Here is a 26,048-nt window from a genome sequence, read left to right on the forward strand (position 1 = left end):
GAAGAACTGGGAAGAAGGGGAGGTGTGGGATACCTATTAGACAAATATCCACAGAGTTGTAATCCAGAACCAAAAACAAAATTAAATTTGAGTTGATGCTACTTTTAATAGCGTCAAAGACAAACTATCTACAAGTAATCTAATAAAATGCAAGGTCTTTAAACACTGAAAAATTTTTTGAGAGAAAATGTAAAGACATAAAGAAATAAGGGAACATACTATGTTCATGAATTAGAAGATTCAATAGATTAATGATGGTCGTTCTCCTCAAAGTAACTTATTTGCTATGAATACAATCCTAATTGAACTCCTGTTTCTCCTCCATTGACACCTGATTCTAGAATTTATTTTTGTGTGCCAAAGGGGCAAGGAATAGTCAAGGGAATCTTGAAAGAGTGACAAGCTGGAGGCCTTACACTACCTGACATTAAGGACTGTAATCAAGAAACAGTCACTAAGACAATGTCATATTTATGTAAGACCAGATTAACTTCCCAGAGGACCACTACGTGGAGTACTGAGACAGCCTATACATTTGCCTCCTGGTACAGAATACTGTAGGTCAGCCTTTCCAACAGGAGTGTGTGGTCAACTGGTACCCAGGCGTGAGTATCAGCACCTGATGCCAAGCCTAAAGCCAATTCCAGATAAATTTCAGCTCTATTTGTGAGGGAGAAAAACACTTCTGGGGAAAAACACATAAAAAATAATTTTGCAGTTTCTGATACGACATACATTTTTCTAAGATTTATTTGTTTGGAAGACAGAGCGATGGAGGGCAAGATGATACACAATAGACTGAAAAAAGATTAGATAGCTAGATAGATAGATCAATCGATCAATAGCCAGATCTTTCCCCACTGATTCACACCCCAGATGGCTGAGCGAGGAAAGCGCTGGTTCACAGCTTTGGGCACATCTCTGACCACTCAGTGCTGCCCACTAATCCCCACTTCTCATTGATGACCCTCTCAATTCAGGCTCAAAAACTTTTAAAAAGAATATTATTTTTTTAAAGATTTATTTTATTTTTATTACAAAGTCAGATATACTGAGAGGAGGAGAGATAGAGAGGAAGTGGAGCTGCCGGGATTAGAACCAGTGGCCATATGGGATCAAGGCGAGGACCTTAGCCACTAGGCCATGCTGCCAAGCCCAAAAGAATATTATTTTTAAAATATATATATATATATATTTTGAGAGAAATCTTCCACCTGATTGTTCACTCCCCAAATGTTCAAAACGGCCGGAGCTGTGCCAATCCAAAGCCAGGAGCCAGGAGCTTCTTCCATGCCTCCTACCTGTGTGCAGGAACCCAGCATTCAGGTGATCTACTGTTTTCCCAGACCTATTAACAGGAAGTTGGATCAGAACTGGAACAGCCAAGACTTGACTGGCACACATATGGGATGCCAGAATCACAGGTGGTGGCTTAATCCACTAAACACGAGAGTCCCAAGGCTGAAAGATTTTAAATGAAGAAAAATGATGAGCATGGATAATAGGGCTACAGACTCAGGGAGAGAAGGCTTGGCTAAACTAGACCAGCCACACCACCTTGCAATAAATGAACAGATAGACAAGTTTTGGGGGTATCAGAACCCAAAGATGCAGTAATAATAAGCACCAAGTTTTGGGGCTGGCGAGTTGGCATAGTGAGTTAAGCCCCCCTTGCGGTGTGGACGTCTCCAATGGTCTGCTCCACCAAGTCTTTGTCAGAAAAGTAAAAATGCTGAAGCCTGGGTGGGAGTTGGAAAAACCCGGGGAGCTTCCTGGAGAAGGCAGTGGTTCCAGAGCAGCCTCTGGCAATGAGACAGGCACCAACGTGGACGCAGCTGATCAACGGGAACCCTCAGTCCAAGAACCTGTTAGGCTTTAATGGGGGCAAATAAAAAGCCCTGTTTCTGATGTTTGCTTCTAGAAAAAGAAACCAAACAGGCCCTGCTCAGAGCACCTCTGGACAACAACCACAAAGGCCTTGCATGGGGCCAGGGGCTGAGGCGGGCCTCCCGCCAGGGCTCACAGCCCAGCAGCGTCTGCTTGGTGAGGTGGGAAGTCTCCTGTGGCCAGGCCAGGGCCAGCAAGCAGACCTGACTTCCTCTAAAGCCAGACGCCAGCTGAAGACACTGCAGACGGAGCCTGCTTACCCAGACTTGGGACAGTATTTCCTCGGGGGCAGGAAGAGCTGTGGATGGAAGCTTTTGGCAAGAACCACTGAGAAAGGAATTGAGGCAGAGCCCAGTAATGCAGGAATCCCACCGGATCCCTGTTCCCCATCACCTGCTTGCAGTCATGAACCTGTAATAGCCACGTGCACATCCACAGACCATACATGTGCACACGTGTGCACACAGAGACGGGAACGCGGGAGACACACCACACACGTGCGTGCACGCCTGCACACAGACACATGTCTGCACACATGGGAACATGGATGACGTGCACATCACACACTTGCCTGCACACATGGGAACACAGGCGACACACATCACATGTGCAGACATGACTGCACACCGAGACATGTGTGCACACAGGCACATGGGTGTCGCATGCACATCACACGTGTGCACACATGAACATGGGTGACACCCACGCACACATACTTCCCTGAGGTTCGGCGGGGCTGGCGTTGCCTTGTGCGTCTTCCACCCTTCCACACGCTGAGAAGCTTCCGCAGAGGTTAGAATTCTGCGCGCCAGCCGTGACTCTCAGCTCCAGCCAGGCTTTGCTCTCGGGATGCTCCAGCCTCGGGGATGGGTTTTTCAGTTGCTATTTCTATTTCTCCCAGGAAGGGCCCCTGCCCTCCCATTGCTCTGCAGGACCTGGCTCTGGGCACGCAACAGTTAGCCATGGACAGAGCAGATCCAACAAATCCTTCCCCCTCCATTGTCAGGAGCTGACAAGCCCAGAGAAGTCCCTGGAAAGTGAAATTTAGGAAGAGGGATGGGTAGGAGACAAGAGGCCTAGATGGAGAAAGAGGACACACAGGGGAGAAAATTTGGCAATTAGAAAATAAAGTAATTGAAGCTGAATTACACTTGAAATGACCTTTGCAGTAGATAATAGGCAATCCAAGACAGGAAGAAGGAGCTGAAATCCACCTCATGGCTTGAAAAATGGGAAATCCAAGGGGAGAAAGCGAGCGTGAGGCGACAGTGAGATGTAAAACGAAGACGGACACGCGAGAAGTCATTTGCGGAAGGTTGGGGTCATTAGCAGAGGGAAAAGGAGGAGAGTTCTCGAAATTAAAGCGACTCCTCACAGCGGAGGACGGAGGCTTTGTGCAGCCGACAACAATGAAAACGTGTCTGTCTGCGTGGCCTCCAGCGTGTGAAAGGAACGCACGGAGCGCGGGTGTGTGAACGCCTGGGCCTCCCAGGGCGCACACGCAGGCTTTGTAGCCCACACCTTGTTCAGGCTGAGCTCCACTGGGAGAGAATCTTTAGGGAAAGAGAAGTTTTCAGCAATGGCTGTTAGGGGAAAGCATTGATTCCATCTTTTGAAAGTTTACTTTTAACACTTATTTATTTATTTGAGAGGCAGACATCTCCCTCTGCTGGTTCATTCTCCAGGTTCCTGCAACAGCTGGGACTGGTCGGAGCTAAGAGCCCGGACCCCAACCCAGGTCTCCCTTGTGGATGGCAGCGACCTGAGCCCTTGAGCCATCACCTGCTGCCTGGCGGGTTGTACATTAGCAGGGAGCCAGTGACAGGTGCAGAGCCGGGAGTCAAGCACAGGCACCCTGATACTCGATGCGGGCGTCTCTACCAGGGCTGAGACAGAGCAGGGACTTGCTCCGGGGACTCTGGGGGAACGAGGTGCCTTTCCGATCCATCTCAAGGAAATCCCCAATGAAACTAATGGGGCTGACACGATGTGCTGCTCTTCAGAAAGGGGCAGGGAAGGGGTGGAGCCTCTTCTGCACACTGTTGGTTTGGCATGGCCTGCACACGGGTTGATGGACACTGGGCTGCTCCATCTGCAGGCTCGGCATGGTCTGGGGTGGACAGAGATGTGCGTTCCTGAGCTGTCAGTGGGTGCAGCATGGCGACCAGCAGATCAGCTCCTTCCCGGCTCTGACCGATGATTGAAGCTTTGGGAATGACCTCCCAGAGAGAAGGACCTAAGGCTGAGATTCCACTGATGACAAGAAACTGTCCCTGCTGAAAGACGCTTCTAGAATAGCCATTACAAAGGCCTTGACTAAGCTGGGAGAAGCATTACTCAGAGAGCTTGGTGCATTTCGACATTGGACAAGATCAGCTGCCCGGAGGAGAGAATTCACACTTGACCTTCAAGCATGTCCTCAAATTATGTGACATCCCTTGCCCCTTCCTCCAAACCCTCAAAGAAGGAGCCAAATCCCCCTCCCGCAGCCTTTCGCTGGGCCCCTTCGTGTGAGGAAAGCTGCCCACACTCCGTGGAGACTGGAGCAGTGGATGGGAGCCCCTACAACGAAGCCACTCTGAGTGAACTTCCCGGCTCAGTGAGCCTCCAAGTGATGGCAGATCTTGACCCTGAGGCAGACCCAGTCAACTCTAGCAGTTCTACAACCCCTGGCTCGCAGCCACTATGGGAGACAAGAACTGGATGCCTGGGGTGGGTAAGCGTCCACCATCCAGCTGCCACAGGGCTGACACTGAAGCTGTGTCCTTCTGTGGTGATCCAGCCCCATGTCCCTCAGCACCTTTGGGCCTAACAAGGTGGGTCAGGGTCGGATGGGGTCCTGAGCATGACACAGCCCAGCCAGGTCGTCACTGCCAGGCGATTTCTCCCAGGTCAGCAGCTGTTCGTGCTGACAGCTGATTGGCTCCTGTGTGACCAGCTGGGTGGCAGTGCTGGCATTCCGTATGCCTCTGCTCAGTTCCCCCGCGCGCATCTGGCTCAGGGCAGGGCCGTATCTCAATTACCCTGGAATTTCTCATGGTGAAGGCTACGCAATGAAGGGGCAGACAGCAGACATTATCTGTGCACAGTGCCCCGAACAGGTGGGACTCACTGGCAAATATTTCTATATATTCAGAGTTCTGGTCACAGATCCTACTACTGAATTCCTGTTAGGAGTGGTCTAATCTAGACGTTCCTTTGCTACTCTCTTGGCACTGGTGTTCAGGGTTTGTAATCTATTTGAAATAGATTAGTGCTGTAGGTGCGAGATCCTTTTCCAGTTCCTTTGGAAGGCCCCAGGCAGCTGGTTCCTCTCCTCAGCTGCTGTGTCCTGCTGGGACTGATCTTGTCTGGTCACCCTTCTCAGCTCCAGGGCCTGGGCCTTTTGGCGGGAACCCAGAGAGCCATCCAGTGTCATTTACTGCTGAGACTGAAGGATGTTGACAAATGTCAACAGCATCTAGCCTTTGGGGAGTTAAATGGGCGCAGTAATGACCTTTCCTGCTCTTTCAGGCTCAGGATGCACTGATACTGCAATGCCAGCTGTGGGGCACTTGGACTCCCATCCAGCATGCAAGAACTCGACTTGCAGGCCCAAGCACACAAGGCCCCTGATTGCGCCACCCGACTCAGGCGGGCTTTGCGAGGCCCAGCAGAGCAGCTCTTCAAGACACATGAAGGAGGAGGAACACTGGGCACCCACTCTTCCAGACCTCCAGCAGGTTGTTTCCAGTTGAAGCCTCTTCCCATGAGGGGTGCTGCAGGGGAAAAGCAACATCCCTCCGGGCGGGGTCCCAGCGCCCCTTCTTCCCTCCCTCCAGTAGGACCACCACAGATGCCTCCCTGGAGTCCACCTGCTCTGGAGTCCCATAGGAGCTGGGGGCTGGGAGGTTGGGACCCACAGCACCACTGCCCTGATGTGGCATCTGTGGTTGATTGGATCAGAATGCCAGTGTCCTGGGGCGCACCGGGGTGAAGACGGGGCAGCCACCCGGGCGGCACACGTGGAGGTGGGAGGACCTCAGGGTGGACGTCTCTTCCACCCTCAACTCCCATGAGCAAACCAAGGGTAGCAGAAAGTCCTGGAGAGGCCAGCACTCCTCAGAAGCCAGGGGCTCGCAACGTGTTCTATTTCAAGTACCCACACACCCCGTGGTTATTCACTCCCCTTCTTCATCCTTACCCTGAGCTGTGGAAAGACTCAAGATGGCAGGCTGTGTCAGTGGGACCACTGAGACTCCACGAGTCTGCTGGCGCGTCCAATCACTTGTGACTATTTAAACACAGATTGTGGAAGTTACGTGGCACACAGTAGTATGTAATTTTGTCTGTTGCTCAGATAGCTAAACATGGCCAGGATGATTATTAGATAGTTAATTCGTAGGAATTAACATCAGTCCACTTGAAGCAACCGGCTCAATTGCCTTCCAGTAGCCAGCAGGGGTGAGGGGCTGGGGGGACTAGGAGTGACTAAAGTGGCCTCAACACACGGCCTGTGGCCAGGAAAGGCCTCTTTGTTTGGACATCTTGCTCCGTGGCTGGTGATTTGGCAATTCTCTTAACTTGTTCTGGGAGGCAGAGGGTTAGACCAGCGTGGCAAGGGGCCAGCCAGCTGCCAGGCTTACCAAGGAAACGGGCAATCCTTCAGTTCTCCAACTCCCTGTGTGGAGGATGGCGTTCTTTTTTTTAAAGATACAAAAGTGTGCACTTCTCACACTAGCATTTATTTTCCATCTTTTTTTTTTTTCAATCACACAACTCACTGTTGAAATACACAGGGCTGAGCAGCACAGGAGGAAGTCTGCAAAGCTGGCCCCGGGGAGCAGGGGCGCCCAGGTCGCCATGCCTCTCTGCTGCCAGCCTGGTCGCTGTCCTGCCCTGCTGCCAGCCATGCTATCTCCTGCACCAGGGCTGTATACCACCACTCGGAACCAGCAGGCGAGGCTGGAGAGGATGCCTTTGAGGTTGCAGCAAGACCAGACCGTCTGCTTGTCTCTGCTTCTGGCGGGACAGCAGCGAGTGGCTCAGCCCTTCCCTGCTCGCTTGCACCACACACCAACCAGAACAGCTGCCCACACACTCTGCTGGCTCCCTGTTCCCTCCGGGCTTTCTCTGGGGTTGATCTCGGGCAGGCGGATGGTCTCCTGTGCTAGCTGGCCATTTAGGTAAGAAACGGCTGTTGCAGCTTATTAACACACAAATTGATACAATGTCCAGACATTGCCTTCTAGCTTCCCTTTAAAACAGGTGAGGATTCAGTATTCTTGCTTTCCCCTTCTGTTCCTGACCCCACCTTCCTCCCAGCTTAACCACAGTAACATGGTATTAAACTCGTACTCAATATGAATATTATCACTATATAAATTGTTCATTGCTCCAAGTATTACACTGCAGTAAAATGTGTGTTTCCTCTATGGTTGTTTCTCTTTTTAGTAGTAATAACTATCTCATTGTTTTATCAGTTTAGATTTTTTCATGTGTTGTCACTCATGGTTTTCAAACTATCCAGACCCTCATGAAATCTGTGCGAATCAGAGGCCTTTTGCTCAGAGCTCTCCTCTTGGCTGCTCTATTAATCACTACCTCGGAAATTCCCACTGGCGCTCCGATGTTGAGTTCGAATTCCTAAATGCCAAGACTCACCTATTTCTGTAAGAGCGTATCTTTCAGTAGCTTCACAAAAACAGGACACGAATCTTTGGAGAGTTCGTATACGTGACCATGCATTTATCCATCCTTTATGTTTGGCTGACAGTTTAGCTAGATATAGAATCCCTACTTGAGAGTTGGGTTTTCTCTTAGGGTTTTAAAGACATTTCTAGCTTCTGGTATCCAGTTAGCCTTCTGGAAGTCTGCTGTTGCTGTGGTCTGGACACGCTTGGTCCCTGACGCAGTGGGAGGAGGGCACAGGGCACTGCCTGCCTGAAACGAACGCCTGCCTGGCGGGGGTCTCAGGCCTGGACTGGTCACCGGAAGAGCAGGTTGTCACAAAGCGAGCTCGGCTTTCTGAGTTTGCTCTCGCCTTTCTCCTCTTACCTCTGATCTCTCTCACGCACTTGCACTTCCACTGCACAGGGTCATCCAGCTAAGACGCCCGCCAGTTCCATGCCCTTGAGCCCCAGATCCAGGAGCACTGGCCTGGGGGTTTTCTGTGAGAGTGACAATGGCTGAGGCAGAGGCTCGTCCCTGGTCTGCGGCTCTCCTCTCCCAGGGCTTTTGGGATTGCAGACTCCGGACTCAGGGACTTTGCTAGAACCAGTGTAGCTTCTCGTCATCTGGGCACTTAGTGGCTTCCTGCTTCTGGTAAACGTTCTTCTTTGAGCTCATGTCTTTCTTCCCATTTCCCACTTCTTTCCACATTTGCTGTTAGGCAGCCTAGAGCTCCTGTGCTGATCCCGTTCTTCAATAAAACCTCCACACAATTTGTCTTTTGGTCCTGTCTTCGGCGAAGTTTTCTTGACATTGTTGTCCAAACCTTTGGTGGAAATAAAAATGCTGTTTATTGTATTTTTAGTTTTCTGGAGCTCTTTCTTGTTCTCCTATGGTCACTTTTAAGAGCGTAGAAAGCTGGCAACTCATGGAAGCGTACGTTCTCTTCTTCCCCACGTGTGTTCTTCGGGGTTTTCTTTAACACTGCCTCTGCAATCTCTTTCCTGAGCCTTTTGCCAGAGTGGACAGTTTATCCACCAGTGGCCTCAGCAGGAGCCAGTGGCAGGCAGCAGGCGGCAGGCAGCCTGGGCCCTGGGAACCACAGCCGTTGACCCCCGAGTTCCTCCCTTCGGTCCTGGCGGGCAGGGAGCTCTCTGCAGACCGGGAGTCGCAGCAAGGGGTTGGGACCACCTAAACCGTACTCAGCGCCAGCTGCCCGTAGTCACGAAGTGGCAAAAACAGAAGGTGCAGCTCAAAGTGGGGTCCACAGTGGGGTCTGACAACTCCCCCGAGCCCCTCCCCAAGAAGATTGGCTGCACACATTTATTCTAAAGAACCAGAAGAGAAGCCACACGCAGGAGATGGCTGCCTCCCTTCTTGGCCAGCTGTGGCCCACGCTGCTGAGGGCCTTGCCTGCCTGAGTGCACCTGGAGATGCCAGCGTGCCCTCTGCCCCAAGCTGGTCCTCGTGGCTGGAGAGTCCCAATGATGTCAGCGCAGCCCCAGCGGGGAGTGGCCCAGCACACTGCCTCCATGCCAGCCAGCTCCAGGTCGGCACTGCCCTGGGCATGGTGAGGAGGATGCATTCCCATTCATCAGGAAGCCTCTTACAAAGGTGTGTTTGCAGCCAACATAGAAAGGAATCCTGTCTCAAGGGATGGGGGTCTTTCGGGTCAGCAAGCATGAAGTCCCAGGGATAGCTCACCGCTATTCTGTGCAGTGCCCCTCTGTGTCACCCTCAGGCCACCCTGCAGGAGCCCAGGTGGGACAAGACTGCACAGTCTTCTGGCCCCAGGTAAGAGCCTTCCTCTTCCCATGATGTGCAGTCAGTGTCTAGAAGTTTCTGGACTCCTGGGCTCTGCGGCTCCCATTGTGGCTTGGCTTGGAATAGCCTGGTTGCCAGCTCGCTGCAGTGAGTACAGCAGGAAAGCAGGCTCAGGTGTGGGGAAGAAGCAGGGATGGCAGAGCAGCTGCCACCTGTGGGCAGCATGGCCACCCCAGCCCATCCCTCTCTGCCTCACGCTTAGGCTCCAAGCCCCCTGTAGTTCCACCATCCTGGCTGCAGCCGTAGCCTGGAACAAATGACCACAGGCCCCGTCTCCAGCCAAACTCAGCCCCTTAGAAAGCAGCAGGTGAGTGCTGCCCAGTCAGCTTTGGGGCCTTGGGGCTGGGTGTTGGTGAGCAGGGTGCCAGAGGCAGGAGTTGAGGACAGGGTCAGGGGGCCTTGCTGCGTGGAGCCTCCCAGCCTGTAACCCAGGCTCCTTCCCGGTTCCTCCTGCAGCGACCAAGGGGCTTTTGCTCTCTTCCTTCAGGCTCAGGATTCCTCCTGTGGGGTCACAGGCCCGGCTGCTGCAGGGCAGTATCTGCAGTGCGCCCCCAGGGCCGTCCTGAGGAACACTTGGCTGTGGCTTCCAGAAACAGCCTCCTCCATCTTCCTGAGGCTCACCGCAGGTCTCAGAAGCCGATCTGCAGTCAGAACGAGGGACCCCGCCACTGCAGGTGAGCCAGGGGCTTTGCCAGTCCAGAGCCCCTGCCAGGAGCTGTGATCTGCAGCACCTGGTCTGAGGGAACCTTGCTCTGGGCGCTACTGGACAGGAAGGCCTGGCAGTCGCAAGCAGGAGCCGTCCGACCCTCCCTACGGCTGGCACCTGACCCGCCCGCCACCTCCTTTCACAGACTGCACCAGGGCGTGCTGCGGTAGGCAGGAGCAGCATGCTGAACATGTGCTTTCCATTCCTGCCTCGGCTCCTCCGTAGCCCAGGACCGCCAGATCCACCAGCAGACATGTCTTGGGGAAACCGAGCCTGAATCACTCGAGATCCCCTAAACCTACAGGTTTTGCGTCACAGTTTTGTAAGGAACTGGCCTAGTCCCCGCTGCTGCGGGCATCTGGTGCCGGGGCTGGACTAGAGGCTGGGACACTGTACTTTCTTCATCCACTTCCCTGCCTTTCATATACAAGCAAGAAAGAAGGAAGGCAAGCCTCTCCAGAGAAAGTGCGCACAGGGCCGGGCGCAGGGCCTGGTGCTCATGGCACACTTAGTGCTGCGGCTCCCACCGTGGGCTCGGGCAGCTGGGCAGGCCTTCCGCAAGCTGCAACTCTGCCAGCAATGCCCACCTCTCCTTAGGGCACACAGTGCCCAGGTGGGGCAGCAGCGGAAGACCCTGGGGTGTCCATTAGGCTTGCTGTTTTTGGTTCAGAAGTGAAGGGGCCAGCCCTCCCCAGGTGGGTGCTGGCCACTCCTCCACCAGGGAAACCTGAGCCTGGGAGTGGGGAACGGGCACCAGCAAGAGGACTGGGACACATGTTCATGTTTAGCCCAGTTATAAATTGTTTTTTTATGATGTTGAAAGTCATGTTGAAATTAGGTCATTTTGAGAGAATTTATTAAAAGGTACTGAAAAGGCAGCCATAGAGGAAGTACGTCTGGGCCTTTGAGATTTGGGCTGGATTCACTTAGCTCTGGGCCTGGGCCTCTGCAACAGGCACTGCCACTCCCGCCCCAGGCCCCTGCACCGTGCTGGGCTGAGGAGCCTAGGTCTTGGGGGGAACACCAGGCCTTGCACACCCACAGTCCAGGAGGGCCGCGCTCTGCAGTGGGCCACCCCTGGGTCACCGTGTGGGGGTGCTGGCGCATCAGGGGCTGTGACCCTGAGCCCAGAGCCCTAATGAGGCCTGCGCAAGCACACTCCCTGCTGCCCGGCTTCAGTGTGCCTATCTCCGTGGCTCCTCTCCACCCTCCAGCTCCTGACTGGCTTTCCGCATCCTTCTCACCCGGGCACGTGCAGCCCCCTCTGTGGGGACCACAGACGTCTCCGCTGTCTCGGTTCCCTTCCTCCACACCGAGCACCTTCGCCTGCCTCCTACTCCTAGATTCTGGATTTATTTCATGGGTTAGTTCATGGTATTTACAAAAATTATCCCACAACTGGAGCCCTGAGCTCTAATGACAGATTGCCAGGAGCCTGTCCAGGGAGCACCACGCTGTTCTCCTGCTCTCTGAACCCCAGCAGACCTTGGGCAGAGGCGAAGGAGTAGGGCGGCCAGCCCAGGGCCCCAGCCCTGACCTCCCAGTCGGTTCATGGCCAGTGCACCTGTGCAAGGCAGCATGGGCCTCACGCCCAGCCCCCGGCTCGCAGCCTGGCGGCTCTCCCCAGCCACTTTCCTGCCCTTTCTTCATCTCCAATTATAAAGCTGCTCCAGGTTCCCTCGTCAGCCGTCGCCATGTCTCCAAATGGCTTTTCAGTGTCAGGCCCATCAGGAAATTAACTCATCATGCGGTGACAGCTGCTAATTTTTCCCCTTACATGTCAGATGGATTGCCCGCTGAAGCTAAGAATGAATCACCAATCCCTGATTAGAAGGTGCTTCCGAAACCTATAACTGCCACGCAAGGGAACTTTCTCCTCTGTGTAAAATGATATCACCCTGGAGGAGGTGGGGGACGGGGGTGCCCAGGGAGGGGCAGTCGTGGGCCGGGGCCGGTAGCTCTCCCGACTGGGTCTCGCCCCCCCATCCACCATGGGCTTGCAGGCCAGTTCCGCGCCGCATCTCCCTTTTCTTCCCTGAGCCCATGGTTTTGGTTTTTGTGTTCAAGAAGACACAGGATGCCAGAGCTGGAGAGGCGCAGCCCCACCGGCCAGAGTGCCCACGCACTCTGCCGCCTCAGGAGAGGGGTTCTTGCCTGAGAGACTTCGCAGCGTCCCCAGCAGTGGTCCCCAGCCCCGCAGGCTGGTCCAGGCCTCAGCCTGAGCCCGTGCCTGGCCCTGTGTCCTAGCTGCACCAGCTCTCAGCAAGGATCCTCCCGAATCAGTCTGGCCCAGCTCCGTCCTTCGCATCACCTGCCCTTGGGGCTGTGTGGCCACCCTGGCCTGTCTGCCACCTGACTCTGCCCTGCCCCAAGTGTGCTCGGTTGCTTCCCCTGCAGCAGTGCCCAGCACTGCAGGCTCTGTCGCTGCAAACCCACACCGCCTTTGCCCCTGCTCTGAGCACTCTTGCTGCCCGCCGTTTGCTCTGGCTCCTGCTGTGCCGCTGGGGCACAGGGGCATCTGTTCCTCAAAGGGGTCTGGGCACACCCAGCCTGCCTCCCTCTGCAGGTGACTGACGTTAAACATGCCACCCACCCTCCCCAGGCCCCAGCCCACACCATGTGCCCCAGGCTGAGTCTCTGATGAGCACCTATCCTCTGGGCCTCCGGGTTCCTGCGCCTCTCCCAGGAAGGACCTCACCTGGCCAGATCTCACCTTCCCGAGACACACATTGGGGGCACACTGCCTGCTGTCCTGTCTCAAGCCGGCCTGGTGAGGCAAGGTGCAGACAGTGCATGCCGGCTTGTGTGACATGCTAGCAGGTGTGTGAGGAGGGACGAGAAGGGGGCAGGCAGGATCGCTCTTGGTCGGTTGCTGCAGGCCAGGGTGGTGGCCACTGAGCGGGTCTGCAGTCAGCTCGTGCTGCTCTCGCTGGCAGGCACGCCAATGTTGTGGGTGACGCTGCAGGCTTGATAAAGGATTAAATGCCACCTGAGACATATTTACCCCAACGTAAACTGCAGCGTGTCAGTGTCAATGCCCTGGCCTGTGACGGAAAGGTTAGTTGTCCAGGGCCGCGCTCTGCGGGAATCACTGGTCAGGAAGATTCCCGCTGCAAACAGCACTCCCCCAGCCTGAACACGTACGAGAGGCTTGGCAAGGGCCTTCCTTTTGGAAAGGGCACCTTGTCCAGTCCGAGCTAGAGTCAGCCCTGTCACTGCTGCCTGGAGACTGTGTTTCCAAGAACCAGCGAGCCAGGCACCTGACTGCCAGGCAACTGACTGCCAGGCCTGAGGTGCTGTGGCTTGCTTCTTGGAGGGTCGTGAACGATGGGAGGTGGTCCCAGGATGCGAAAAGGAGGCAGAGCAGCCCTTGCCCCAAGTGCCCTTTGCTGGGCATCCCGGGAAGAGGGCCTAATGGCTTCTGCACTGAAACAAAGAACCCTCCTCTGCCCTCGACTCTTCTCCTCTCCTCTCCCCTCCCCTGTCCTCACTGTCTCCTCTCTCCTGTCCTCATTGTTTCCCCTCCCCCGTGCTGTCTCCCCTCCCCTGTCCCTCCTCTTCTCTCCCCCCTCAGGGGACACAGGCACCCACCAGGCTAGGCAACACTGCTGCCCCCAGGTGTACCAGGGCCATCCTGCCGCACACAGGATTCTACCTGAGGGCTGCTGGAAACGCTGTCCACCAGCCGGACGGGAGTGCAGGAAGAGGGACTGGCTGGTGTGGCTGTCCTGCCGTCGCGGCTGCCATCAGGCTGGTGGCGCACATGAATGACACACCATCCGCTGCTCTCAGTGCTACAATTTTATTTCAAAGAAAATAAAATGAAAACAATTTTTGCGTCTGAGAGAGGGGATTATTGTACAATTTTGGAGGAGAAATAAGAGCAGTCATATCTAGAAACAAATTGGAACCTGAACTTGCACTCCAGAGTTGCGGTGAGTCCACAGCCAGCGCCGGCCGGGGGAGGGGATGGCTTTTTCACACTGCCATAAATCACAAATAGATTCTGCAAAGTGATAGCCGTAAGAACAAACATTTGTTATGAAAAGCAAGGTAGTGAGATGAGCCATACTGTCCAGAGTGCCCACTGCACCGAGCCCAGGGCATGGAGCGAAGTCAGAGGCACTGGCCGCCTTAACCAAGGTCTATTCTAAATAAACTTCCAGGCTTTCTTAGCCATAGGCTTAATATTTCTTATACGCAGAGTGCGACCAGAGCAATGAATACAGCGAAAAAGTTTGAAGGGAGATTTATAGATGAAATGAACCAACAGGCTTCCTTTGGTCTGGGAAGTGTTATCGTAAACTTTCAAAAGAAAGGAAATATGGATGGGCTTGGATTGCTACCTGACGATGATGACCGCTGCTTCAACTTTCAACCAAATCTAGAATCAAATGCTAAAGCCAGATGTGTGCCGGGCCGCCGGTGCCCCAGGTGCCCTCGGCTGCAGTCCCGTGGCGGCCCGTGGCGGCCCGTGGTGGCGGGGCAGGGCCGGCACCCCCATTCAGGCTTCCTGGAGCTCGTTATTTTCCCTTTGGCTCTGAATCACGGTCGCTGCAGGGGACGCGTCCTGGGTGTAGATGACCACGCTGGTCAGCTGTTCCGCCCCGCCCGGGGCCACCGTCTCAGCCGCCAGCGCAGCCCCAGGCCGCAGGAGATCCGCAGAGCCGGCCGTCTCTACCACGGTGTGCGAGAAGACGTCCGCGCCCTGCGCCCCGGTCGGCAGCTCCGTGACGATGTAGTGTGTCGCACCCTCGGGGAAGCTGCCGCTGGACTCGCGGACCATGGCCTGGACCAGCTCCTCTGTGACGATAATCTGCGAGATGTCCCCGTGGGACTCCACCAGGTCCACGTGCTCGCCCTGCACTCTCAGGCTGGGGGCCTCAGCTTCCTGCATGAGGATCTGGGAGCCCTCCCCCGCCACCATGTGCACAGCGCCCTCCTCATTGACCAGGACCTGGGTGACGCCATCCTTGATGAGCTGGCCGGCGGCGGCTGAGTCACACACAGCGAACTGCAGGACCCCGTGCACCACCTTCTTGAAGGCCATCTGGGCTCGCTCTGGAGACGCCACGATGGCAGACGGACGAACCACGTGGGTCAGCACCTGCATGGCCGCTGGGCTCTCCTGGACGTCCGGGGCCTCGGGCTCCACGGCGCCCGTGTGTGCCGCCTCCTCACAGGGCAGCTGGATGAGCACATCCCCGCGGCCGGCTTGCCCCCTCTCCTCCTCGCTGCCAGCCCTGCCCTCCGCCTCGCCCAGCTCGGTGACGGCACAGAGCAGGGCGTCCAAGGCTGAGGCGGCGTCGGGCGGCCCGGCCTCGGACAGGCTGAAGACCTCCGGCTTGGCGACCTGCTGCACGACGGCGCCCCCCGGGCTGAGGGCCTCGTCCACACCGCGGCCCTCCACCGAGCCCCCCACGACCACCACCTGCGCCGCTCCGTCGGCCAGCGGCTCCGAGAGCACGGGCCCGGGCACCACGCCGCCAACGTGGGCCCCGTTCTGACTCGTGGCGATGACCTGTCCGTCCTCGGTGATGTGCACCACCCTGGCCACCTGGCCGGCCATGGCCAGCGTCTGCAGGGTGGCGGCAGCCGTCTCCTCCACGGAGGCGTCAAGGGCGAAGTCGCCGTCGTAGCCCTGGATGATGATCAACTGCTGCACCTGCTCGGGGGGCGGGGCCTGCCTCCTGCCGCGCAGGGCCTTCTCTTTGACAGCAGACTCTTCCGCCAGGGCTGCGGCCGTGAACGGGCTGTCCGTCTCCACAAAGGTGGCTCCTTGTCCCTTCAGGCGGCACTCGTAGGACTTGGAAACAATGCCTGTGGGAGACAGGGATCAGTCAGGGCCTGGACAAAGGGCTTCGAGGATGGACAGTAAGACAGTTCTGCTGTGGAACGGAAATGGCAACCTGAGCACTGCTCAGCAGCCGGGCGTGCCCGTCAGGACGCCGGTGGCACTTCGTGGGCGCGCTCCTGGGCGGCAGCACGGCCGTTTCTGACATAGTCACCATCTGGGAGTTCGGAGACATCAACAGCAGCACTATCTTCCAACCCAGATCTTTTAATTAAAAATATTTTTCATATTTCAAAGGCAGAAATAGAGTGAAAGAGTATGGCAGTGAAACATCTGTATGCTGGCTCATTCCCCGAGTGCCTGCACCAGCTCGGGCTGGGCCAGGGAGCCATCCAGGGCTCCCTCACAGGCAGCGAGGCCCAAGCCCCTGACCATGACCATGACCTGTCAGGGTGGGCAGGCCCAGGGTGGCCAGCAGGGGCCCCAGGCAGACCCCTTCCGCGCGATGCACACATCTTAGGCAGTGTGTCACCTGCGATACAAAATGCACACTCTAGAAAACTTTTTTTTAAACTTGACAGCAAGACTGAAGGAGGGGGTGAGATACGGGGTTAGTTTCCATCCTCTGATATACTCTGCAAATGCCAGCAACAGCTGGGCTGGCCTGGGTCCAAGTGGGAGCCAGGAGCTCATTCAACTGGGTAGCAGGGCCCCACGCTCTGGAGCCAGCACCTGCCACCTTGCAGGGTCCGTACTGTTAGGAAGCTGCAGCTGGATGGGAAGGTAGGACTTGAACTCACGCACCATGACTTGGATGAAGACATTCCTAACCTCTAGGCTAAATGCTCCCAGGAATACCTCTTAAATATTTAATCATACACAATTTACTTCATCAACAGGAAGAATGGAAGCCTTGCATATATTCCCCTGAAAACAATGTCAGCAATAAACATAGCCTGTGCACCCAGGGGCGGCGGAGGGCCAGTGGGAATTCCCCAGCTTGGGGCCTGAGATGCCAGAAAAGGGGTGTCGGCTCCTGCCTGGGTATCCACGCAACCTTCACAACCTGCCATTTCTAAGCGGGACAGGAAGGCCGAGGGGTCCCAAAAGGCCTGGGCGACACGGCCAGGAGCTCCAAGCCCATCTCATGGACCTGAGGCTGCAGGGTGTGAGCAGGGATGGAACAGCCCCGCAGGTGGCAAGGATGGCTGACCAGGCACACCCTCACAACATTCTCTGTGCCACCTGCGACTCAGGACATCCTGTCCGGTCACTCACAGGGGAAGCCTGGCTGACAGTGGCCCTGTGGCTTGGACCTGTGAGAGGCTGGCTGCTGGGAGAGTTCCTGTTTTCTTCATTAAATCCCAATTTCCTGTCAGTTGGCTTTCCCCCTCCTCCCCTGGGCCAGAGAATGCTCTGCACCTGGTCTATACTGAACCTGTCCAGATCTCAACAGCAACCGCAGTTCTGTGGAATTCCATCACCTGCCTCCAACAGTACGGCCGTACTGCTCATGCTTACCAAAGGGGAAAGAGGAGATGATGGAGCGTATTCACTGTAAACGGTTCTGCTTGCCATGACACTGCTCTGCAACAAGGTGCTTCTTCCCACTGTGCTTATCCGGGCCCAGGCCCTAGACGAGGCCTGTCTGCAGCAGGTGGAACAGCTCAGGCAGGAAGTGCAGGAGACACATCAGGCTCACAGCCATCACCTTGTGTTTGAAACGATCAGCTAACCTTGGGTCTGCTGACCCTTCCTTCCCAGGGAGCCCTCTGTACTGGAACTCTTACATACGTTATGGAAACAGAACCACAGGTCAAGATGTGACCCACACAGCCACTTAGATGAACTCCATACTCAGAGGGCTGCCCACCCACCAACCTCCAAGCTCCTCCCACTCACCCAACCAACCCTTCCTGGAGGAGGGTCCAGGGCATCCCTGTGTGTGGCTAAGGGTCCCCTGGCTGATGGGCCTGGCAAGAGGACACAGAGCAGCTGGCACCACTGAGACTTCCTGACGTCTGCCCACAACCCTGGGGGAATGCAGCACCCACGTCCCTGGGTACCCAAAGTGGACTGTTCTGAAGGGATCACCCAGGCTGCTTGGGTGGCTTGCCTTGGAACCTGCTGTCTACCCTTCAGTCTCACTGTTCAGGAACTCAGAAGCGAGTGTGAGATTCCAGGGACTCCACAGTCCGCCAGCCAGCACTGAAGGGCTGCTTCTGCACTGCACCGACCATCTTCTCTTGAACTGGAGCCCTCCAAACTCTCAGAGGACAGAGAGGGGCGTGGCCTCCAGCAGAAGCCTGCCAGGCCCATCTCCTCTGCCATGGACCTCCGCTCACCTGTGGCCAACCCTGGTCCATGGCCCCCCGCCCCAGTCCTGCCATTCCCTGAACTAGTAAGGCTGCGGTCCTTGGTGAAGGAAGCTGCCCGCCACAGGAAGGCGGCTCTGCGACATCACCTCCCGCTCCAGTGAGGTGCCCTTCCCTACCCTGGTCCAGGGCTGTCAGCAGATTGGGCTGTGGGGGTGAACACGGTTGCCAGGATGGGGTGTGCCACGGTGTGTCCAATAGCACCAGCACCTTGACCCCAGGCAGCAGCAGTCTGACTGGCCCTTCACAGGTCATCAAGGCAACAGAAGGGTTGTCTTGATAACTTCGAGTGCTGTCAGTACTGCTTTGAAAAATGGCACCTATAAAACATAACAGCCTCGCTCAGATTGAAAAAGATTCACCCACTGAAGATTCCTCCATTTCAACCATAATGAATTAATGTTGAACAATGTAGAAGTTCAAGTGTCACTTAAAGTGATGTGAATGTCTGAGTCCTAGCTGGGCTCCAACCAGCATTTACTGGCAAATCCCCTTCAGTGCGTAGCCCTCGTTAGGAAAGGACTGCGGCTCTCCACTGCACATGGCCAGGTAGGCCAGCGTGCGGAGCGCATGGGCACTGTGCGGGTTTTGTCCTGAGCTGCCCAGTCCCCACCATGAAGCCAGCCTATGTGTACCTTTGATAGATGCCCATGGTAACATTGCAAATGCACTTCACATTTTTAAAAGACAAGGCTGGGGTCTGGTGTGGAGGTCTAGCGGCTAAAGTCCTCGCCTTGCATGTACTGGGATCCCATATGGGTGCTAGTTCTAATCCTGACGGGCTCGCTTCCCATGCAGCTCCCTGCTTGTGGCTTGGGAAAGCAGTTGAGGACGGCTCAAAGCGTTGGGACTCTGCACCTGCCTGGGAGATCTGGAAGAGGCTCCAGGCTCCTGGCTTTGGATTGGCTCGCTTAGGCCATTGTGGCCGCTTGGGGAGTGAATCATCGGACAGATGATCTTCCTCTCTGTCTCTCCTCCTCTCTGTATATCTGACTTTGCAATAAAAATAAAATAAATCTTAAAAGAAGAAGAAGAAGAAGACAAGGCTGGCTTTCCATGGCCCAACAGCGTGCCTGGACCAGTGGTCTCTTCTGGGTGACAGAACAGTGTGAAGATGAAGAGCCAGCAAGCACCGTCACAGACCCGCAGCGTGTGCTTAGTGCCCCCCAGCACACGGCGTCACCCCCCGGCGCACAGCAACGCGTTCCCAAGGCTTGGAGCTGGGGTTTCGGGGGTGCGGTGGGGAAGTGTCTGAAGGGTTTTTAGGGTGGGGAATTGTGGCTCATGGCACCTGAACGTCCCCAGGATGCTGCAGCCCCTGTCAGTGTCCTCCTTGAGGTGAGCTTCTCGAGTTGACAAGGGACCTGCAGCCGCAGTGCCAGGCGGAAGCCCTGCTGGCCCGGGGGCCGCTGCACCTGGCGGCCTCCCGTGGCGTGGGTGCTGGTCTCTGCTGCCCTCATTTCTCTCCACAGAACAGATACCCAGGGCTTATGTTAAGCTTACATTTAATTAAAATGTACAGAATTCATGCAGTAAACTCAGATGAAACGAGTAAGACAAGGGCCCCCTCTCTTGAAGGCATACGTTGTGAATGAAAAATGTCATCACAGACTAAAAAATTCTGCAGTAAACAGGGCCTACAGAGAGAAGTTTCCCCTGTAATGACATCCATAAAATACACAAATGGCACTTTTAGTACCATCCTGAATATGGCATTTTCTGTGCTCTACACACAATCTAAATGGTTTGATCATAGAGCATAATACTCCATTGGGTTTATAGAACAATCAATGTTCCAGAAAATGATGTATTTATCCAATCGTAGGCTCAGCAGTTACTGGTGTATGACATTGTAGGACACAGGCTTGGGTGCCTCAGCAGCACACATGCTGGCTGGCTGTAAAACTTCTCCACACCACTCCAACGACTTCATCTCATCTGTGGCAAGTAATTTGTGGAAGCTCAGCTTGGCTAAAAAAAAAAACCTTGTAATAAAAATTCATAGAATTTTCAGGAGAATGAAAGCTGATGACAATAGAAAGGTCACATTGTGTCTCCAGTAAAGAGGTCAAAGGTCGTTAGCAGTTCTAAAAGCGAAAGTAGATTTCATGCCTCGCGTAGCAGATAAAGAAGGCATTAAAACGACGCGTCGTGGGGCGAGATGCCTCACGTCTCCAGCCCCTGCACTAATGTCCTATGTAACCACCGTGCTGCTACAAGCAGCGCGCAGTTCACAGTTCTCAGCTTCTGCAACAGTTCCGAATGTTTACCAACTGCTAGGCTGCGTCTCAGACACCGTGGAGCCTGGATTTTATATTCATGCCTGAAAATGCTGGGTGCTCTGCTGTCACAACTGAAGCACCTTCAGCAGGAAGTGACAAAATAATAATAATAATATTTTCTGCATAAAAATATGTGGCACCATGACATTGTAATTCTTAAGCCACATGTAATTTTTCTCAACTCCAATTTTAAGATGTAATTTTCACAAGAATGTTAAGAAATCATACTTAATGTCTATTAAAATGAAACAATATTAACAGATTATGCTAATAAATTAGAGCCATATTTTAATGTCACTAAAGCTTATAAGTTTCTCAAGTGAATCAAGGAAAAATGACAAATTAAAATGCAATGAAATATAACCTTTTAGAAATTTTGAGGCAGGAAATATATTATTCTTACGTTATCAGTCGCCAATAGTTTAGCCAGTCAAATCAATATCAATAGTTGCTCTATAATTTATTCAATTTATAGACAAGAACAATTTGCTGGCATTGTGAAGAATGCCCTGTTAGAGCTGCCTGCACACCTGTTTGAAGCAGTGTGCAACGCCCATGTTGACACAGCCACCTGCTGGGGACCCTCTCACCTACGCCCCATGCCTTGAAGAACTCCCTCTGTGTGAGCAGAAAGGCCTGGGTGCTGGGCTGGTGCCAGAAGGGCAACTTGGGCCAGAGCAGCCCCTCTGCTTACATCCTGACAACTAACCAACTACTTCGCTAGTTTCCTTTTTGAGAACACAGTTTGGTTAATACTGCATATTTCTCCATTATTTTCTTTCTTTCTTTTTTCCCACTGTTTCCAAGAGTTAGAAATCATTCTGATCAATGTTACTAAAATTCACAAAAACAGAAGCATCTGGTCCAAAGTTGCACATTATTTGGGCCTCTGATAATACTGTTAAACATGACCACTTACACTACTGAAGTCATTCAGAGTACAGGCCTGCTCTTGGTCATTTGAAACCTTCGGAATACCCATGCTGGTAAGAACTGGCCTTCATATGAGCTAGCTCTACCACAACACAATAACAAAAAGGCATTTTGGCCCATATTTGCTCACACTCTAGGCAAACACTCAAGATTGACAGCCAAAGTCATTCCCATACTCTCTATGTCACCAAGGCCACTTTCCACAAGAAGAGACGGAGCTGACTGCTTCCTGGAGACCCACTCGCGCTGTTCCTGAAATCCTTGTCATCTCAGTTCAGATATTCAATTTTTTGAGATGTGCCATGCGGGTTTGGGAAAGGGAATTCTTGCGACAAACCAGGATGCAAGATTAGACACTGAAAGTTTCACTCTGTTTTTAAATTCTGTCAGCAGTATCTTGGGGTACAACTCAAGTTCACCACCAAAGACTCCTGGAGAAAGTCCTAACACATTTCCTCTCCAGCTGGAAACATGTAACTGTCAGGTGCCCCACCTTTCCAGGAAGAGTCTCCATGGCCCTGGCTGTTTCCATTAGCACGAAAGATGCCAAAGAACAAAAGCCCACATTTCACCTTGACAGTCACCCACCCTATGCAGTGCCGTGCTGTGCCAGACCCAGGGAGTTACACACACCGATCTCACTCAGAACATAAGCGCGGTCCTTTAAGGTTATCTTGACAGGTTTTGGGGATGAGGGAGGGAGGAGCGAACCGTTCCTTGGCTGTGTGGGACCTGTGTGCTGTACCGACTCCGGGTGGAAACCGTGGCAGCCAGTGTCACAGGGTGGTGAGTGGCACCTGTGGTGTGTTCTGACCCGGAGGGGACCCTCTGCTCCCACCTGGGACAAACGGAGGGGAGGACAGTGGCGGATCCTATGCAGGCCTGCCAGGGGTGCAGCTGAAACTGCAGAGCCAACTGGGTGCCAGGCTTCCCCTCAGCCACCGGGCAGGGCGGTGCTTCTCCCTGGTGCCCTCTGGGAAGCCAGGTCTCACCCACATCGGCTCTACTGACTGACATGGCTGGACAGGACTTAGGGCCCAAAAGGGCTCCCGAGCCGTGGGAAGGAGCAGTGGGTGAATCTTCTGGAAGACCTTCCAGTGCCACTGAGCAACAGCGCCCCCTGCTTCTGGTGCAGCTGCCTGCCTGCCAGCACAGGCTGCCTTGCACATGCAGTCCAGAGATGAGCATGCCCCGAGACCTCTTCCCAGATACCCCCCGACAGTCTAGAGACTCCCATCGCAGACGACACAGCACCAGAAGATAAGACCTATTTTTCATAAGTTGTACATATTGCATGCACCTTAAAAGTAAAATTATGCAAATGAGAAGCCCAGGCAACGTCACTAGAGGCCACCCCTCGACCAAGCAGGCTGATTCGAAAAGGCGACAGGGCCAACTGAACTCATGTCATTTTGGCCTTTCTGGCAAGGCCTACGAGAAGACCGCACCACTTCTGTAGTCACATTCACCTGTTCTTCCCATCTTTCCCGAGCAGATGAGAGGGAACACACATTTGTCTTCATTGCAAACACTTGGTATGAAGGTAAAAAGCAAAACCGCTTTCCACTAACAGCACAGAGGCACCATTAAAATCAAATTTACAGTAAACAGATCCTACAGCTGGGGTAAAACACTAACTGTTAGTATTGTAATTGTCTGCAAAGCTTTCGGAGGCCTAACATCTGCTCACAGCCAAGTGACAGCAGCTGCTTGTGTACGCATAAAACAATGCGACTTCTCATCTGAAAATGAGTCACGTGGTCCGGGCACATGGCTGCCTGGGAAGGGGACCCGAGTGTGCAGGCAGCAGCACTCCCACTGGCCTCGCTCTCCTGGAGGAGACCCCAGGTTGGCAGTGGAAATGCGAGGCAGTACCAGTGGTCAGTGGTGGCCACTGTGCCTGGGGTCTCTGGGACCCTGGGACAGGAGGGGAAGTAGGAGCGGGCAAGCAACGGCTCGGCCTGCACAGGTGGCCTGCAGACAGCAGCTCAACCTGTTCCTGCTCTCAGGCTCAGTCCTGGCTTGGCCTTCCGCCTTCCCCAAGCAACGTGGGGGGGGGGGGGGTCCAGGTGCTGCCTGTTGCCATGGTCATGGGGAAAACACGAACATACTTTCTTTGCAACTACTAAAACTGTGTTTGGAATACTTGACTAAATATGTAAGTTAAACTCCGGTTTAAACTTGCAGAATGGTTGTGGCTTGGGCCTTCACTACATTTGGGATGACAAAGTTTAGAAATTATTTTTTGGGCCCAGCGGCGTAGCCTAGCGGCTAAAGTCCTTGCCTTGAAAGCCCCGGGATCCCATATGGGCGCCGGTTCTAATCCTGGCAGCTCCACTTCCCATCCAGCTCCCTGCTTGCGGCCTGGGAAAGCAGTTGAGGACGGCCCAATGCATTGGGACCCTGCGCCCGTGTGGGAGACCCGGAAGAGGTTCCTGGTTCCTGGCTTCGGATCAGCACAGCACCGGCCATTGTGGTTACTTGGGGAGTGAATCATCAGACGAAGACCTTCCTCTCTGTCTCTCCTCCTCTCTGTATATCTGACTTTGTAATAAAAATAAATAAATCTTAAAAAATTATTTTTTAAAGTATCCAATAGAACATAAGTTATAAGTCTTGATCCCTTATTGTTAAATGAGTGGAATGAATAAAAATTAGTTCACAGACTGAGACCCTGAGTAAAATGATGGCAACTGAACTGAGGTGCCCAAGCATATACCTGGCTGGTCTTAATGTTTATATATTAGACTTGATTTACATAAAAGACAGAGTGAAAGAGACAGACTTTCCAACTGTTAGTTCTCCTCCTAAAAGTCTACAAAATTTAGCGCCAGCTCGAGCCAGCAACCAGGAGCGAGGAACTCGCCCTGGGCCATGCACATGGTGCCATGGAACTCAAGTCTTAGAGCCATCGCCTGCTGCCCTCCAAATGTGTTAGCAGAAAGCTGGACTGAAGAGAGGCAGGACTCCATCCCAGGCACTCTGACATGGGTGCAGGCATGTGCTGAACCTGCACACCCCAATGCCTGCCCCGGGCAGGTGTTCTTGAAGGGCGAGGAAGTTCAGTGGCGACTCCTGTAAATAGCACAGTGAGAAATCTGTAAAAACTGAGCCCAGCTTCCTGTCACATCTGGGCTGTGTTGCAAAGCACAGCTGGCTGAGAGGGACTTGATGTGGGAACCCCTGTGGGCCATTTCACCTCAGTACTGTGTGGGCTCTCTGGCAAATGTGGAATAGAGGACAAGTTGGTCAGGCAGGAAACAGGGCCAGGGCCACGTACAGCACCACATGGAGATCCCAATCAGCCCAGGACGTGGAGGGCATGAGAATAACTCCATGAAAAGCTACTGGGGGGCAGGTTTCTGGTGCAGCACTTAAGCCACACTTGGGATGCCTGGCTCCATGCTGGAGTGCCAAGTCCTGGCCCGGCACCTGATTTCAGCTTCCTGCTAACGAGCACCCTGGCAGGCAGGGGGTGACAGTGCAGGGAGCTGCCCCCTGTGTGGGAGATCCAGATCGGGTTTTGGGCTCTTGGCCTGGCCTGGCACAGTCTGGGCTGTTGTGGACATCTAGGGAGTGAACTTGTGGATGGAAGCTGGGTCTTGGTCTGTCTCTGCTTCCGTCTCAAAGAAAATGAATAAATAAAAATGTTTCACTGCACCATGACAGAGTCAGGAAAAGGAAGGGACCTGCCGAGGGAGCCAAGCCACAGACACCACGGGGGCCCCTGAGGACGATCTGCACGGGGAACGGTGGCATGAAGCTTTAAAACCAATGCAAGTGATCAAAGCCTAGGAACTCTCCTAAGATACATGCTTCTTCTCAGTGAGTGATGGCCAGCGGGCAGCCAGCTGCCTGACCTGCAGGAGGCTTAGCAGGAAGCTGACAACCTTCTGCCAGAATGTCGCAGCCTGTCACAGAGGAGGCTGGTGGCAGGCGCCCCGGGCCCCTAGCAGGGAAGAGCAGTGACCTATCTCCCCATTAGTCCCTCTTCCATGTAGGTCTCCAAGTGTGTGTGATACACCTGAACAGCCATGGCTCCCACACCCCAAGGGCACCAGACTACCTATCTACACAATGTCATGCACAGGTTGGTGACTGCTCCCCAGACCCAAGCGTTTCACGTGCTCCCTCACATACATATCTTTGTGTCCCCTTTTCTGTTTTTCTAAAGTTTTATGTATTTATTTGAAAGGAGGAAGAACGATGAAGGGAGAATGATGAGGGCGAAGTGAGCTCTTCCATCTGCTGCTTGGACGGAGCCGGGAGCTCCATCCAGGTCCCCCCTGGGCCGGGAGGGACTGAATGCCTGGAGATCATCTGCAGGGAGCTGGGGCAGAAACAGAGCAGCTGGAACCCAACTCAAGAACTCTAATATGGGCTGCAGGTCTCCCAGGCGATACCTGATCCTGCCATGCCACCATGCCTGCTCCAAACTCTTAGGGTTTCTTGAATCTCCCTCTGTGTCTCTTGTGCATACACACATGCCTGTGTACACAGGAACATACACATGTACACACATGCCTGTGCACACAGGAACACACACCCCGTGCACACAGGAACACACACCCCGTGCACACAGGAACACACACCCCCCC

The 26,048-nt window shown here is 54.0% G+C and overlaps 1 protein-coding gene across 1 annotated transcript in view; it reads right to left on the minus strand.

The window, feature by feature from the left end:
* Window positions 1–14,556: 14,556 nt before the first annotated feature.
* ZNF407 (zinc finger protein 407) overlaps window positions 14,557–26,048 on the minus strand; it is a 399,980-nt gene continuing 388,488 nt past the window's right edge. Inside the window, exon 9 of the mRNA XM_058676858.1 lies at window positions 14,557–15,886. Coding sequence (XP_058532841.1) covers window positions 14,571–15,886 — 1,316 coding nt within the window. The 3' untranslated portion in view covers window positions 14,557–14,570. The remainder of the gene's footprint in view (window positions 15,887–26,048) is intronic.

This window comes from Ochotona princeps, chromosome 18 (genome assembly GCF_030435755.1).
Source record: "Ochotona princeps isolate mOchPri1 chromosome 18, mOchPri1.hap1, whole genome shotgun sequence".
NCBI classification, from domain to species: Eukaryota; Metazoa; Chordata; class Mammalia; order Lagomorpha; family Ochotonidae; genus Ochotona; species Ochotona princeps.